General features: G+C 35.9%; 1 protein-coding gene across 1 annotated transcript in view; it reads right to left on the bottom strand.

The window, feature by feature from the left end:
- col9a1a (collagen, type IX, alpha 1a) overlaps positions 1-17,273 on the bottom strand; it is a 28,813-nt gene that overhangs the window by 10,674 nt on the left and 866 nt on the right. Inside the window, exons 2-26 of the mRNA XM_028019067.1 lie at positions 16,667-16,741; positions 15,648-15,686; positions 15,479-15,541; positions 13,768-13,821; positions 13,567-13,602; positions 13,307-13,330; positions 12,923-12,976; positions 12,737-12,790; positions 11,321-11,353; positions 10,134-10,190; positions 10,007-10,060; positions 9,861-9,914; positions 9,686-9,739; positions 7,962-8,015; positions 7,830-7,883; positions 7,504-7,557; positions 6,852-6,905; positions 6,095-6,148; positions 5,965-6,009; positions 5,803-5,856; positions 4,931-4,984; positions 4,608-4,661; positions 2,123-2,194; positions 1,188-1,223; positions 1,035-1,079 (exon numbers count right to left, since the gene is read on the bottom strand). Of these exons, the coding sequence (XP_027874868.1) occupies positions 1,035-1,079; positions 1,188-1,223; positions 2,123-2,194; positions 4,608-4,661; positions 4,931-4,984; positions 5,803-5,856; positions 5,965-6,009; positions 6,095-6,148; positions 6,852-6,905; positions 7,504-7,557; positions 7,830-7,883; positions 7,962-8,015; positions 9,686-9,739; positions 9,861-9,914; positions 10,007-10,060; positions 10,134-10,190; positions 11,321-11,353; positions 12,737-12,790; positions 12,923-12,976; positions 13,307-13,330; positions 13,567-13,602; positions 13,768-13,821; positions 15,479-15,541; positions 15,648-15,686; positions 16,667-16,741 (1,281 nt within the window). The remainder of the gene's footprint in view (positions 1-1,034; positions 1,080-1,187; positions 1,224-2,122; positions 2,195-4,607; positions 4,662-4,930; positions 4,985-5,802; positions 5,857-5,964; positions 6,010-6,094; positions 6,149-6,851; positions 6,906-7,503; positions 7,558-7,829; positions 7,884-7,961; positions 8,016-9,685; positions 9,740-9,860; positions 9,915-10,006; positions 10,061-10,133; positions 10,191-11,320; positions 11,354-12,736; positions 12,791-12,922; positions 12,977-13,306; positions 13,331-13,566; positions 13,603-13,767; positions 13,822-15,478; positions 15,542-15,647; positions 15,687-16,666; positions 16,742-17,273) is intronic.

Below are 17,273 nucleotides of genomic sequence, written 5' to 3'. Positions count from 1 at the left end.
TCAACAGGTTTGGCTCTCGACCAAGGATATACCGCTGAAATCTATGTCTAAGAAGCTGTCCCCCCGCTTTATTGGGCCGTACAAAGTCGAATCGGTTCTCAGTCCATCAGCGGTCCGTCTGCAGCTACCCTCTTCACTCAGAGTTCATCCCACCTTTCATGTTTCCCAAATCAAGCCCGTTGTTTCCAGTTCCTTGCACCCGCCACCAGAACCCCCTCCGAAACTTCATCCAAGAACATCCATTAATATTTCATGTCTCCAGTAAATGTGGAGGAAGGTTTTTCTACCAGACTTTCATTTATATATAATCTTAACAGACCTTTATTGTTTCTCACGGCAGGATTTGTTAGCTTATGTCACTCAGTCTTGTTAGGATCTGGGGAAGGCTGGTTGGGGGGGTCTCTAGTTTCTCCACCAGGGGGCATCCTGGGACCTTCCGGAGGGCGTGAACCTGGAGCGGCACACCTGCTGCCACTTACCATTGTTTGGAGGGGTTTATCAGGACGGAGCCGCCGACACTCCAGTGCCAGAGTGTTAGCCTGTGATGGTACTATCATTGTTGCTCACCTCCGACCACCTATTCTCCAAGTAACCTCCTCTTGTGCCTGCCTTTCCTAGATTGTTTCCGTGAAGCCCTGAGTATCTCCGAACTTCTGCGAACCGGATCCCTTCCGGCACCTGTCAGAGATCTCCCTCCATCCACCTGTCCGCCCTCTAGAGAAACTCACGCCCTCGTTCCAGCTTGCAGCTCCGGATCCTAGCGGTTCACCTCTCCGTGCCCTGACGAGCTCACCGGCAAGTAGGTCTCTGGCTGGACTGCATTCCCACGATCTCTGAAACCGCGCTTACCTGTCTTATTTCCACCCAGAAATCCAGAACCACACAGACGAGCACCAGTTCCGGACCACCTTTGTACATACCTGTTTGCACAGTATTTAATAAATCACCTTTACCGCTACCCGTCTCCAGAGTGTGTTCTGCGCATGTGGGTTCGAAAGATTGACCTCAACATGACAAGTCTGTGTGTCACTCACCACTTCACCTCCCTCTCCTGGTATTCCTTCAGCACCTGAAGGTCCCTGGAGTAAAGACAAAAGGCCGGTTATTAAATCCAGCTGAACCATCTATCATCTGTATCACATAGTCTGGATAACAGCAGTGAGAATACAAGTTATTATTAAAAATACCTGGTCTCCTTTGGGGCCGTCGAGACCAACAGGACCCTGATGGACAGAATGGTAAGAATTAAGATTATATAGAGGACACACTAAGATCAGTTTTGAATCTCTTTATACTATCAACAAGTCAGATTTGACCACTTAAAAGGACAAGAGACATATTTTGAATTTAAAATAACCAAAAATATCTTAATTTGTTCCGTTTGCAATATTAATTATAGATGTGTTCACTTAGCAACTTGGCCCACAGCTGCTATTCTGTAAGTATATATACAATTCTGTCCATTTACTCTATATGGCCCATATGGCTATATTGATATAATAGCAAGTGTAACTGCAAAAATGCAAAATCTTACCAAGTATTTTTGGTCTAGTTTTGAGTACAAATATCTTAGTAAGCTTGAAATAAGACAAAACTAACTTACAAGTAACTTTTCAGCAAGACATAGGAGTTTATTTTCAGCCAAGTAAGCTTAATGTTGATGAAAAAATACTAGTTAAACTGGCAGATTATTTCACTTGTAATATGGGAAAGATGTCTTGTTATCCGTGAAATAATCTGGCGCTAGTATTTTGTTGTTAATGTCAACTCTTTTCTTTTCCAGCAGCATTTGTACAGCAAATACAGTGGTAAAACCAACTGACAAAATGTCCTGGAACTCAGTTTAGGTTGCTAGGTGATGGGCTGGGCTTCTCTGGGGTTGCTAGGTAACGGGCGGTGCCTGGTAATTTGTGACGCTGCATTTGGAAGCAGTTTCCAGATAACAAAAATGTTAACATATTGCCAAAAACCAGCTGGGTGATTTTTTTAAAGCACTTGGGCTGCTTTTAGAATCATAGAAACCCAAATGGAAGTATAAAATCACACAAAATGTTTATTTAATATATTTAGGTCCCCTTTATGATCTTTCTTATCTGATGAAAGATCCTTGTGAAATTCTTACCCTGTCTCCCTGTTGGCCTCGGAAACCGGCAGGACCAGGAAGTCCTGGAAAGCCTGGGTCCCCTTTGCTTCCCTGTGAAGCACATATGCATAAACTGAGGCAGAAAACACTGACACACATTCAGAACCCATACAGAACCGAATGTGTTTAAAGCCTCAGCGTAAACACACTGGGAAAAAACCAAAAAACATTCATTCTTCAGGTCATGTGCACCGACGGCCGCTCCACCAGCCGCCCAGCTAGCATGCTTCGCTCCGGGTGGGTAAGGCTGGGTTTGGGTATGTGGGCATTCCTGGAGAACAGAGATTTCATTGAGGGCCTCTCTGTTTCTTTTCCTGTCCCGAATCCCCTCTGAGCTGCAGAAAAAAAAAACACCTGCAACAAACGGCCTTTCATGCCGACCCACGGATGGATTACAGACTTAGCTGCAAGCACAAAACACACACAATGGGTGTCTGAGCAAGACCCAGAGCTTAACTTTGCAAGGTATTCTTATGTTGGATAATACACCCAGAACAAGAGACCATGCATGTTTTCCCCTGACTGAAGGCTTAAGAGCTCTGATCAGGAGGTATGAAGCTTTAATGAGGTTCCAACAGTCTTTCTGACTTTTGGCATTTTTAAAACCTAGTTTCAGTTGATTTTATCTGCATATTTTCGACAAGCCACATTGGGATCTTGTTGTTTTTCTTTCAGAATTAGCTCTGTTGTGATCAGGATTCCAGGTTGTTTGGTTTGTTCTTTTCTCTTTGGTCACCATTTTTATTATTTATGCTCAATCTTAGTTCATATTTGTTTTCTGTTTTTGTCTTGTTGGTGTTTGGATCTCTCTTTTCTTAGATGTTTTTTTACTTATGTTTAGATTTTGATGTTTTGGTTCATTTACTCTTGCTTATGACTGTTCAAAGTATGACTCGGAGGCCACTTGTGGTCCCTGGGATGACTTTGTGCAGCCCTCGACTACAATTCAAGTATAATTTAAATAAATTAGGACACAACTACGGCTTGTAAATTAAATTCTACTTACAAAAATGTTAGATGTGACACAAAGTGACAATCTTTTCCAAGCTTTCTGGATTTCTTTTGATTTTATGATAAATAGAACCACATCTACTTATTGACTTGTCTCTAAATTACAAGTGACTGCACTCAAATCCGCTTTTCATTTCAGTTTTAAAACTTGGCAAACACAGACAGTCATTTCAAATGAAGACTGGCCTAGATCTTGTTTTTATTGCTGAGAACAGACAAAATATTTTTTCTGTTTTCTTCAATCGAGCCCAAAATAATAAACAAACTGGATGACTTTCATTTCACAAGGAAAACATGTAAAAAGCATTCAAAATTTTGGATCTACTATCTCTTTGTTTAATTAAAATAGTTCATGCTTAGTTCATTATTGAGTAGGTTTTTAAAAAATCACAACATTTTGGTGACTTTAGTGTTCGAAAATGATATTTTTTTGACCCGCAAGAAATTTTTAGCTGATGATTTTGGTCCATGTGACAAAATGTTTTTTGCCATTTTTCTCCTTCATTCTGCCTGCCAGGTTGCTCCTCTTCCCAGCTGTTTCTCACTTCTTCGACTGCCTTTACCTGCTCCCTTCTCCAGCTGCTTCTACTCACTTGTGATCAGCTCTTCTGGTTCTCATGTCATTCTCCACTACGTTGTTCTCCACTGGCTCCTCCATCTTTTTCAGTGTTTCTCTGCCTGTTCCTTAATTTATCTCTGCCCAATGTTTAAGTTCTTTGTTTATTTAATTTTTCTACTACACTCTGAATGTGGGTCGTGCCTTAAAACCAAACATGACACTTGGGGAGGCCATGGTTTAACCTTAATACCCATTTTTGTCTTTCTGCCGTCAGGAGTTCAATAAGGCTTTGCAATATTAACATGGCTGGAGAATTCAATGTTGGAGTTTATGTTATTAATGAAATACTTTTCTACATTAGTTTTTCCGTTGCATCACTTCTGTTTATTCTCATCTGTTTCAGAACAAACAACAGATTCCAGTGAAACATGTTTGCAGTACGTTACTGTTAAAAAGAGAAACGCCGAAATTATTAATATGATCATCCGTGAACCGACTGTCTCTACAATTTGGAGTTCCTCAGGGTTTTGTACTAAGACCACTTCCTTTTTGAGAGAGGCAGAGCTTCTCTGGCCACATCTTCCATATTTTCTGTCTCCAAACTTATAAAAATAACTTCGCAAATATCATAGTTTACTCTTAAGCAATTCTTTAGATTTGCACAGTAATGAGATCTGATTTATTCAGACCAGACAAAAGTGAGGAATCAACATTTCTTCCTGTTTCTTCTCGATGGGGCCGTCACAAACCTTTCTTTATGTTAATGCAGGTCAGGATGATGGTCTTAGAAATAAATTATTGCCAATATTTCACATCCACTCCACTTGAAATGTACCTCTGAGGAAATTTCATTTCATATTTTTCCCTTGAAATAAGCCACCTGTCAGGTCTTACCCTGCCTCCGGGTAAACCTGGCGGTCCATCAGGTCCTCTCTCCCCACGTTCACCCTAAAACAGGACAGAATATTAAACTGTATGTGGTTTCTAACAGTGTATTCTAGTTAAAAACAATCAGCAGTACGAGTGAAAAGGTTGTTGCAGTACAACTGCTAAGCACTCTGAATGTTTTCAGTTGATTAACTAGATTTCCCATCAGTGGTTTGGCACAGAGTTATCAGAACAAACTGGAATCAAGTGTGCAGAAAATAAACTTCATGTTTTAGGAAGAAGTTTCGCTATAAAACTTTAAATATGAAGTCGACACATGTAAAACTCACAGGTCCTCCTCTGGGTCCCACGGGTCCCACTTCCCCCTGGTCTCCTCGCTCCCCCTGGAAGTAAATACGACGCTAATGAGATAATCATTTAAACTTCAGGTGACATTTATTTCAGTTAAATAGTTTAAAATCACTATCTTTTGAATAACTTAAAGAGAATATTTACCTCTACGTCTCAGAATGGTTGCTGTAACATTTTGGACTTAATTGAATTTTATTTATTTATTTGGGAGACACAATGCACATTAATTATCATTGATGTAAAGGCACCAGAATTAGCCAAAAAGCTACTTTTCATTTGTTGTCCCTGGACAATAAGTAATTTGTCTTGATGAAAATAAACACAGATTATACAAAACAAAGTCAAAATGACTTGTACTGCAAAAACACAAAATCTTACTAATATTTTTGGTCTAGTTTATTGTGAAAATATCTTAGTACATTTGAACTTTAAAACTATAAGCTTTATGTAGCTTTAAAACTTATAAGTAAGTTTTCAGAAAGCTATAGAAGCTTGATTTGAGTAAATAATTTCTTAACATTAATGAAATTCTATTGGTTTGACTGGCAGATTATTTCATTTATAACACAGAAAAAATGTCTAGTTAAATAATCTGCCAGTGGAACCAGCACTTTTTTATCAATATTAAGGAATTATTTACTTAAAACTAGTAAATAATTCCTATAAAAATTAGTTGTTTTTTTTAAATAAATTTTTTACTGAAAAACTATTTGTAAGTTAGTTTTGTCTTATTTCAAGTGTATTAAGATACTCACACTAGAAACTACACCAAAATTATTTGGTTTTTGCAGTGAATATACACAATTTTAGTCAATACATACAGTAAAGGTTTGATTTTGCTTAAACTTACTTGCTTCCCTGGAGATCCCATCAGTCCCACAACTCCTGGGTCTCCTGAGTTACCCTTGTTGGAAAAAAAAGGAATAACTTTTACTAATTTCAACCTGTCTACAGTTAGTGAGTTTATAAAGTTTTTCTACCATAATAACTGCTACACAAGTTTTGATCATACCTTTGTGCCACTGTGTCCTTTCTGGCCATATGTACCTGGTAAACCCTAAATGAACAAAATGATGTTCAACAACATTAAAGCTTGAGAAAAAAAGGCAAAAACAGTAATAATTTTTAAAAAAAAACCTCACAGGAAGTCCCTGCGTGCCTGCGTCACCCGGAGCGCCACTTTTTCCTGGAAGACCCTGAAAATGAAACAACGGAAAGGCAGAGGGGATCATGACATGTTTTTAATGACTTATCGGTAAACAAATTTATTCATGCACTTTAACAACACAAAATATTACAAAGTATTTTTGGTCTAGTTTCTAATGCTAATATCTTAGTACACTTGAAGTAAGACAAAATGAACTTACAAGTAACATTTCAGCAAGATATAGGAGCTTGTTTCCTTAATATTAATAAAAAAGTTCTAGTTCTACTGGCAGATTATTTCACTTATAACATGAGAAAAATGTCTTGTTATATGTTAAATAATCTGACAATGGAATTAGTGCTTTTTCATTAATATCAAGAAATTATTGACTTAACTCAAACTGCTATATCTTGCTAGAAAGTGACTTGTAGTAGTTTTGTCTTACTTCAAGTGTACTAAGATATTTGCATTAGAAACTAGACAAAAAATACTTACCAAGATTTTGTGTGTGTGTGATTTTAATTGCGATTTTTATTTAATAGAAACACTGAAATTATGAAATTATGTTTTTCGGTATTAGGGGAATATAGACAAAATGTTACGTACATTTTTAATGGAAACTCAGCTAGTGATAAACAGGTTAGGAGGGAACTAAACTGTGTTTACAAAAACCTAAACTAGTGAATAAAGTATTTTATTTTTAACTGTGGTTTTGCATAATTTCACATGTACAGCATCAATAACAACATTACCCTTGAGCCAGGCAGTCCAGGTATTCCCTCCCGGCCATCTGGACCAGAAAGGCCCTGTCAACAAGAGAGGAAGCAATGAGAAATCTTTGCATTCAATATTTTCTGTGATATCTTTACCATTGTTTTGATTTGTCAAACTCAAGGCCCGGGGGCCAAATCCGGCCCACCATAAGCTTTTATGTGGCCCTCAGGACTCTAGATAGACATATAAACACAGCCTTCGAGGAAACAATATTATTTTATTAATCAAATTGAAGCAGTGTTTATCTCTATGCTGCCAAATTACATTAATGTGAAAAGATGTCAATATTATTTAACTTTAAGAAGTATTAATTAAATGCAGAAACATCTATATTTTAATAGTTTAATAAGGATTTTTTTCTATATATTGTTTATTATTAAATGTTTACATACATTTGGTCTCTATCGGGGATAATTGTCTTTTAAAATGTACGACAAAATGATACTTTTTATTATTTAAGTTTGATATATTATCAAACTTAAATCCTTTGGTGTTTTTGTGGTGAAGCAATAACAGCCAGACTATAATAACCAATAATTGGTGGATTGGAAAGAGCCGGGGATGTGCGCCTCGACTGCACAAGAGTAAACCTTTGCATTTCTGGCTTAAATACGATGAAGTGTGACTTACAGGTTCTCCTTTCGGCCCTGGTACCCCCCTGATTCCTTGTGGGCCCCGATCCCCCTAAAAAAAACACACAAATAAGAAGTATTGATCAAAAAAACTGGTGCAGATGTTTGGTTTTTGTTTTAAAAGCACAATTTCAGTTATTATCTGTGAGAAAATAATGAAAATAATCTCAATTTCACCTCATTTACAATACAAGCAAAAAGGGAATCAGGGTTTTATGGTGGAAACAGAAAGTGCAGAAAGCGTGAAAGTACTTATCTCAGATGAGATAAACCATAAAAAGTTCCTGGTTTTTAATATTCTCTGTACTCTTTTAATTGTCTTACCTGTGCTCCTATTTGTCCACTCTCCCCTATTGCTCCTCGTTGACCTGGATCCCCCTGAAAAGTGAAAACATTCATCAGTAACATTGATTGATTAATTGATTAATCTCTACAGTCAGTTGGATTTCCACTCACTGGTGCTCCCTGAATTCCCCTCGGACCAACATCACCGGGATTTCCACGAGGTCCCTGTTCAGATCAAGTGTAGAAACAGCTAAAGATTAATTAACTGATTCAACATGATTTACTCCCTCTATTTGTTAGTACTTGTTTCATATGTTGTTGGAGTATATCTACTTAAAATACATAGAAAAACTTGTTTGATCTCCCGATCAAAGATCTAACATGGGGCAGGACAAAAAAATCAATAACAATATCTACTATGATTGATATCAATAGAAAACCCACAGAGTCTAGAATGTTCAATAATTTCACTGAAACCCAATCCAGAACCCCACAGCATTCTGGGGGATGTAGTCAGAGGAAAGACTTCAGCTGCTCAACCTCTTGCAGCCAGCTAAACAAAGTTGGTGGAGTCAACTGACTCACTCGCTCTTTGGTTACCTAGCAACTCACTCGTTCTTTGGTTGCCTAGCAACAACCTGCTGAGTAACTGGCACAGCAGCAGTTTAAGGTTTCACTGCCACGCCTCAAAAATGCTTAAAAATAAAAAACAGCGACGTTGAGTGAAAGGAGAAAATGAGTCCAACACCTCAAGACGAAAATGTGGATAAAACAGCAAAGCTTAAGTCACCAGTTTGGCAGTATTTCAGATATTTAAAACAACAAAACCTAATACGTAGTTATCAATATCGGCTGATATGAAACGTTTGTACTGCGATATCTTTTTCAGCCCTAATCTAACATGATTTTACTTTTCCCCAAACACAATAAGAGTTTATTTTTTGGCATCTTGATTAGTGTTAAAGAAATAATATAACTATAATAAGTTTCTACCCTAATTAAGCAGCAAGAATTAGGAAATGTAAAAAAGACAAACCATAATAAATGTTTAAAAACTTTTCATAATAGTATGACATATCTTTGACAAGTCTATTGAAAGACAACAACAAAAAATATGGAAATGGAAATGGCTACAAGACAAAAGTCATTTTTCATAAAGAAAATAGTAAATCCTAGAGGAGATTGTGTTCTGGTCTAAAACCAAACTACCAATCAATTTCAAAAATGTCCCTGTACATAACCAGGAGGACAGCCTATGCACTGAGAAATATTGTAGTGGCAGTGTCATATTTTGGGGTTAGTTTTCTTAAGTTGGAACTGGAACATTTTGGTCAAGTTGACTGAAAAAAATCAAACAATCCCAGACACTAGCCTGTTTTAAACCACAAAATGAAAAGTTATTTGATTTTTCAGCATCAAGTAAGCATCCAAATTATAAAAGAACAACTAAACTTTTGTAAAAGGCCAGAATTTAGAGTGATTTTTTTCTCTAACAGAAAATAAATTTAGCCAGATCAAAGTGTGAAGCAGACTGATAGACTCCAACCAGCTAAAGCCAAAAAACAGAACTCAGTCAAATGTTGTTCAACAACATTTTATTTTAAAGATATGCAGACTTGTGTCGTCAGATTATTGCAGTTTTTATTTATTTTTTCACATAGATTTGACTGAAAATAAAAGTCATGTTGTGGTTGCAAAAAAAACCCAACAACCCTAATTTCTTTTCACATAACAGAAAACTATATTTTAACAGAGATTTGTAAATCTTTTATAAGCGCTTTATTATTGACTGGGTTGAAACAACAAATTGGCAATAATTTAAAAACTTTTAAAGGTTTTTAGCCATGATGAGTAAACTGGAGAACATCACTGATTCAAACCCCATTTTTTCTTACCCGGTCTCCTTTGGGGCCTGTTATTCCTGGAAGGCCTCTTGCTCCAGCCGGGCCCTAAAATTACTCAGCAGATAGAGAGGAGTTAGTATGCTGGATTAAAATCATTTCTCTGAGAATAAACATTATCAGTTTAGAAAGGAGCGGCCATTTTGGAGACAAAAATGAAATATTTTACTGGCAGTCCTTGAGCTCCAACTTCACCAGCCGGTCCTTGATCGCCCTCCTCTCCCTGTTAATTATTGCAGTTATAGAAATGTTTTAATTTTATAGAGTTATTTCTGTGTTTTTTTTTATCTATTATGATCTTTGGCATGACATCACCTTGTGTCCTTGTCTTCCGGGCTCACCTGATTCGCCCTTAGCCCCTTTGTGGCCCTGAGGAGTAAAAGTTCAAATTAAAATCAACTCAAAAATGAAAACTGAAATTGATCTTTAAAAGTGAACTCACTTTCATCCCTGGGAGTCCAGAATATCCATTCAGTCCTGCTGGGCAGGCACTGGGACACTGAAAAATACAACATTTAATTATTTATTTCGATCATTTTGAACCTTTCCATACACCGGTGAAACAGGAAACACTGAAGAAAGAACTAATAAACAAAACCAACAAAAAGAGAGAAAAAAACAACTAATACAGAATTTGAGGTAACACTTTATTTGTAGGGGTGTTCATAAAACTGAAATAACAGTCATGAACATGAATGAGTCTTCATGAATGTTTATTACATTCATAAAGTGTCATTCTGTAAATAGTAACACTTTTAATACAAAGTTAACAGTTTTAATGGACTTTTAATGCAACTTTGCTTTAAACAGGGAAAACACTCAAAATCTTACCAAATATTTTTGGTCCAGTTTCTGATGCAAATATTTCAGTACATTTCAAATAAGACAAAACTAACTTATTGGTAACTTTTCAGCAAGATGTAGGAGCTAGTTTTAAGTAAATAATTTCTAAATATTGATGGAAAATTAGTAGTTCCACTGGCAGATTATTTTTCTTATAATATGGAAAAATGTCTTGTTATAAGTGAAATAATCTGCCAGTGGAACTGGTAGTACTTTTTCATCAATATTAAGGGATTACTGACATAAAACAAGCTCTTATAACTTTAGTTAGTTTTGTCTTATTTTAAGTGCACTAAGCTAATTGCACTAGAAACTAGACAAAATTACTTTGTAAGATTTTGTGTTTTTGCAGTGTATGCACATCCCTTCAAATAAAGAGTTACCGAATTAGAATTTAAAATGAACCCAAATACCAAAATATGACAAAGAAACAGCTGGCATTTCAGAAATGTAATAGATTTTTTAAAAACGGATATGAAAATGAATAAATGCAACATACTGGCTGTTTTTGCTGGTTGTGTTGGAATTGTGCCGCTTTTTTAACTGAATCTGTAAAAATGTTTGTGTTGAGGTTATGACCCTTATCTACACTTCAATCCTCTGCAGGGTCTGAGTTACTTTAACAGTAAATAATCAGAATTATTTTTTTACCAATCACTTTGAAACATCCACAGTTTTCCTGCGTAAGTCGATGATAAAGGTCTCCAATCCTCCTGTTCCTTTGTTAGATTAATCACGTTATGATGTTATTTTATTTATAAATGGACATAAAACAAATCCACTTACCAGCTCCTCACCCTGGTAAACAGCTGGAGGTCCCTAAAAATGCAAAAAATGAAATTAGATTATGGTTGTGGGAGAATATTCTGCTTCAAACATCTGGTAGGGATGTGCAGCGTTCCTTAGTTATTTAGTTTGGAAAGCTCAACATTTAAGTTCATTTCTATAAAAAAGATGTGACTGAAACATTTTTAAATATATAGGTTACTTCTGGTTTGTAACCAAGGAGGACAGGGATGTCCAAAATGTGGCCTGGGGGCCATTTGAGGCCTTTGGATGGTTTTGTTTGGTCCCTCAGTCCAGAATTTATAAATGGAGCAAATTCGCAATTAAATCATAATTTTTTACGGACAATAAAATCTTCTTAAACATTTATTAACTCAAGTATAAGACAAAGTATTTTTCTTTAATTAATGTTTGATTACATTTTGCTACAAATAATAAAATATTTTTAAATTGATTTGGACTTTTGTTATGAAACATGAAGAAATAACAAGGACAATGAACCCCAAAATAGTTTTAGAAAATACTTACCTTTCATTTAATCCAGAAACTGTGGAGGATACTGCTAACATTTTGGATCAGCAATGATTTACAGATTCATTTTCTACAAAAATTTGCTTTGAAATATTGTCAAATAGCATATTATTAGAGATAAAAACAAATGTCCTAAGAAGTAAATACTTTGTTTTCTTTCTTTCTTTTTTTTCTCTAAAATGTGGCCTTCAAGTGCTCTACACTTTCCATTTACTCATGGAATCACATTTCACAGGTCAAGAAAAAGTTTTAATAAAAATAAATAGTGAGTAAAGGAAAAATGGGTAAGTTAGTCAGTTATGCCAGCTTGACTTTGACAATAGATGTCAAAGTGTGTTTTGGTTTAGTTTTTAAAAAAAGCAACCCACACACTGACAGATTATCAGTAGATCGGGTGTTTAAATTAGTTAATCAACCACTGCAGTGTTAGATTTGGCTAATAGCAGTGCAATAATCACTTATTGACAATCTCAAAATAAACAGTAAACCTGAAAAAATACAAATATAAAACTGTAACGGATTGAAAGTTCCTTTCTTTGTGTGGGGAATGTTTGCGTGTTTTTTGGTGTTGAATCCCAAAACACTAGTGGAGCTGTTGCTGTCTGTCGGTTGCTATGGTAACCAGTCTGTGTGTAGCGTAGCCGACACTGAGAGCAAGAAAACAGAAGAATATGAGTGGTATTCAGTTATTCTTCAACTGTTTTTCAGCGTATTTTTCCCTTTTCTGTTGTCGTGCACTGCACTAAACTTGTAATACATATGTGTCCTGGTTTCATTTTGTTAAAGATACTGGTCCATACAGCAGCGCGGCATTATTTCCAGATGTAAACGATAGCAAGCAACGTGTCTATAAAGTGAACCAGACGGATGTAGACGGATGTTTACCCGAGGACCAAGAGGACCAGGCAGACCAACGGCACCTCTCCTCCCTTTCGCTCCCTGAAACACAAAAAGAAATTTTCATCAGTCATCTTATTTCCTTAAAAAAAAAAAAGTATATTCTTATTTTTTTTTTTTAAGTTTCCATTTCAGTTGACTACTTTAAGTTTCTACTAGGTGTTGTTTACTCACAGGCGGTCCTACTTTTCCCAGTTCACCTGGTAGCCCATCCGTGCCAGGAATACCCTGTAGCAGAACCAGCAAAAACTGTAATGTGTTCTCAAAAATGGTACCAAACATCAGATTCTTGATGTTTGCTTCATAAAAAACAATAATAAATTGCCTTTTCCAGAGTCAGACAAAAACTGAAAAAGTTCAATCTGATTTTACTTTGATGTGGATATTTTTGTATTACTCACAGAATAAGGTTTTGTGTTTGATAGACAAAATAAAATAAGTTTCCCTTTAAACTATGAATTATTTTCTTCTTTTTTCTATTTCCCTAGAACAAAGAGCTTTGTTTTACAATAACAAAGCATAACCATGAAACGTGTCTGTAACTTCTTCTTTACTCACATCAGTCCCATCAAGTCCTACTCCCTGTGAATGACAAATCAGAGATTAGGATGTTTTAATCTGGAATAACCCAGAAGATACAATCAGACAAAGGCAAACTGGAGCAGTAATAATCTCTGCAGCAACGCTACAGTTTACTGCAAGGTTAGGTGGAACAACTAGGAGATTATAATATTCTAGTATGTTATAATAATCTCGGAGATTATCTCTTTGAAACAGAGTGTGGATATAAAACAGAAATGCTGAAAATGTTTACTTACAGGTTCTCCAGCAGGTCCCCGAGCTCCAGGTTCCCCCTAAAACCAAAAAAGAGCAGAAACTTTGTCTGTGTTTGTCATTTTCAGAGCCACAGAAGTTACTAGAAATCAGTGATCAGTGTGGCGACGTCCAATTTTTACAGCCACAGCTGCTGAAAATCCTCTGAAAAGTTCTTATTGATGCTGTAAATATGACAAACTTACTTTTGAGCCTTTTGGGCCCAAAGGGCCTGGATCTCCCGGGGGTCCCACAGGTCCCTGCAGACAACACACATTTCATTAAAATCCTATCTGTCTAGCTAGCTAACTAGCGAGCTAACTAGCTAGCTAGCTAGTTAGCTCCAACTGAAGGTCTAATGCATCTATATTTGTACAATTTCCAGATGCCTGACGGTGACACATCCACTCTTATTGTTATATAAAGATGTAAATAAACCTGTGAATAAATTAAGATGCTTTCTGAATCTGGTGAAAGAGCTAAACAATTACTCCAAATGCACCATGATTAGCCAGATCACACTCTACAAATGCACTCAGGGTCAGAGACATTAAAACGTGTCATGTGGTCTGATGAAGTTAAGAATAAAGTGTCTGGCTGTGATACACATCGTTATATTTGAAGTACAACACCATCACAACTGTGAAATATGTGAATGGGTGGCAGCATCATGTGGAGACATAAGTGGATTATGTGGAAATACTGATTAAAGCAGATTCTAACAGTTCTGTCAGGAAGAATGGGCCAAAAGTTCAGCAAAATGTCAGACATTTCAGCAAAATGTCTGACCCAACTCATACAGTTTAAAAGGTGATTCTACCAAACAGGATATACTAAATTTAACAAAAATAAATCTACGAAAATACAAACACATTAAGTAAAATATATGTATCAGATTACCTCATTCTTCAGTCAAACATTGTTTGCATTCTTTCTTTGAATTATGTTTTGGGAAAAATCTGGTGTCTTTTTTTACCCTTCCCTGCAAAAACACAAAATCTTATAAAGTATTTTTGGTTTAGTTTCTAGTGCAAATATCTTAGTACCCTTGAAATAAGACAAATCTAACTTACAAGTAACTTTTCAGCAGTATGTAGGAGCTAGTTTTAAGTAAATAGTTCTTGAATATTTATATACAAAAGTACTTGTATTGGCAGATTGTTTCACTTATAACAAGACCTTTCCCTGTGTCAAGTGAAATAATTTGCCAGTGGAACTTGTCATTTTTCACAAATATTAAGGAATTATTTACTTAAAACAAGCTCATATGTCTTGCTGAGAAGTTAGTTGTAAGTTAATTTGGTTTTATTTCAAGTGGACTAAGATATTTTCACTAGAATCTAGACAAAAATACTAAATGCAAGATTTTGTGTTTTTGCAATGTTTGCCTTCCACTGAACTTCCGTTCTCCATGCATGAGTGATAAAATAGCAGCTACCCATCTAAAGGCGACCAAAACGCTTTTCTCCATCCTAACAGTTGGCAAAAATAAACTGTGTTGCTTCTAGATCTCTAGCTTAGTTCTCTACCTTTAACCTTCATGGTGTAATATCACTCTGGCGTTCTTGACAGACAGAAAACTCCCTGTTACCACTCCACATGTCTTTCCTGTCAGCCATTTCTGAACAGCCTTTCCCCCCAAAACTCCTTTCAGGTGCAGACAAAAAGACCCCTGTTTCTGTCAGGAAGCCACGTGAGACCCAACCCTAAATAGCCCCACTGATTTATTCAGGGGGACATTTTTCCTCTCTCAACTTTTCTGCCCACAGGTGGAAAATCCAAACAGTTCAGATACCAGCAGACACTGGTAACCCCAGTTCTCCGACTTCAGATTTCAAGATGTCAAAAACATCCTTTTAATTCAGATTTAATAAATACATACATTCTCAATTACGTGTTTTTGTTTTTTTTACTTACATCTGCTCCTGGAAGCCCTGGAGCTCCAGAAGACCCATCTTTCCCATTATCTCCAGGAAGACCCTGGAAACAGGAATGTTCAACTCATTAAGATGCATTTTAATAAATAAATCCTAAAATGTTGTGTTCATTATGAAACTCTACATGTAGGAATTAGAAAATCACTCACTACTGGGCCAGTTACAGTGGAATCTTCCCCTCTCTCACCCTGAACATGCAGGAAAAAATTTTTTAATTAACACAAAAAACAATAATTATACATGTAGAGGTTTTGTTTTATAAATTGGCCACTCAACCCATTGTTTATGATTTTATATGTGATTTTAACAACATTCTCAAATGGATATTTGTGAGATATTTGTTATGTTTAGGTGAAAAAAACTATTCAAATAATGCAGAAAAACCCCAAACAAAATAAATCAAGTATATTTGGAATAATTAAATTAAGATTTCCTGATCACCAACAGCTGATTGATGTTGTTTTTAAACTGTATCTTAGATAAAAGTCATGAAAAACGAAAGATTTTCTTCTCAGTCAGAGCAAAATTGAAGTCAAACAACTGAAAATTACCTTCATTTGGAAACAAAACTCCAAACAAATTATTTATATTGGTTTCCTTCTTTTCATTGCCTCCTATTTATAAGCAAAACTTTTGTGTATAAATAAAGACCGAATAAATGTCTCAAAAATCCAAATGACATGACGGAAAAATAAATTTTTCTGTCAGATTTTAACCATATTATTTTATTTTACTAGAATATTTTGCCTCATCTCTTTTTATTATTTTTCTTAGTTATTGTTTGACTTTCCTCAAATAGTCCCACATTATAACTATACACTGAAAAAGGAAAACAGGTGGTCCAACTTCATAAAATTCAGTTAATTTGTATCAAATTAAGTTTATCCAAGTAAGTTTGTCATGTTAAATAAACATAAATAAATTAAGTTTGACAAACTTAATTCAATTATATGTAACAAATTTAAGTTGGAGTTCCATCCTCTGTTTTTCAGTGTATTATTTGATTTTACTAGAGTGTTTTCCTCTTCTCTTCTTATCTCCTTTTATCAGAAGAAGAAGAAGTAAGCATTTTTACATGAGTGAAAGTTGTTTTAATGTATAGTAAGAAAAGTTGTAAATCTGAAACAGCTGATGTTTGGCTTCACTGAGGGATAAAATAAACACTCACATCGATTCCGTCGACTCCAGGTACTCCAGCGATGCCTGGTGGTCCGGGGGGGCCTCTGGGACCAACCAGGCTCCTCTTTTAAACAAACATAGAAAACAGATTTTCATTTTTCCTCCTTAAATCATGCAGTGCTGCTGTACTGTGCAGGATGATCACACAAAGACTTATTGTGCCGCTGATCTGAGAGGAAAGGTCATGAAACCCGACCCGGCTTTCATTTTAGACCCATTAAACTGCCTAAGTAGCACCATGGTTTTCATTTTTGTTTTCATTTAATTTAATCTTTATTTAACTCAGATTTTTTTTTTGATAAAATAAATTCTTAGTTCCTGGTTTAGACAGCAGCAGAACAAGATAAAAACCAAACAACTACAAAAACAAAGTATCTGTCTAAACCTCACTGCTGAACATGCTGGGATAAAGAGGCGTTTTAGGTCATTCTTTGATATAAATATTTTAAAATGCTAAATAAACATCTCAGTTGCTTAAATAAAAAATGTCAGTGATAAAATGTTAGCATCCTCAATAAGTTTCATTTATTTTAACTAGAGATTTTGTTCCGTTGAAGTGATGATGTTCAATACAAACTGTTCTGAAGTATTGCTTA

Source organism: Xiphophorus couchianus, chromosome 5 (genome assembly GCF_001444195.1).
Source record: "Xiphophorus couchianus chromosome 5, X_couchianus-1.0, whole genome shotgun sequence".
Lineage (NCBI taxonomy): Eukaryota > Metazoa > Chordata > Actinopteri > Cyprinodontiformes > Poeciliidae > Xiphophorus > Xiphophorus couchianus.
The sequence above is the reverse complement of the archived record's forward strand: the minus strand, read 5'-3'. Positions and strand labels throughout refer to the sequence as shown.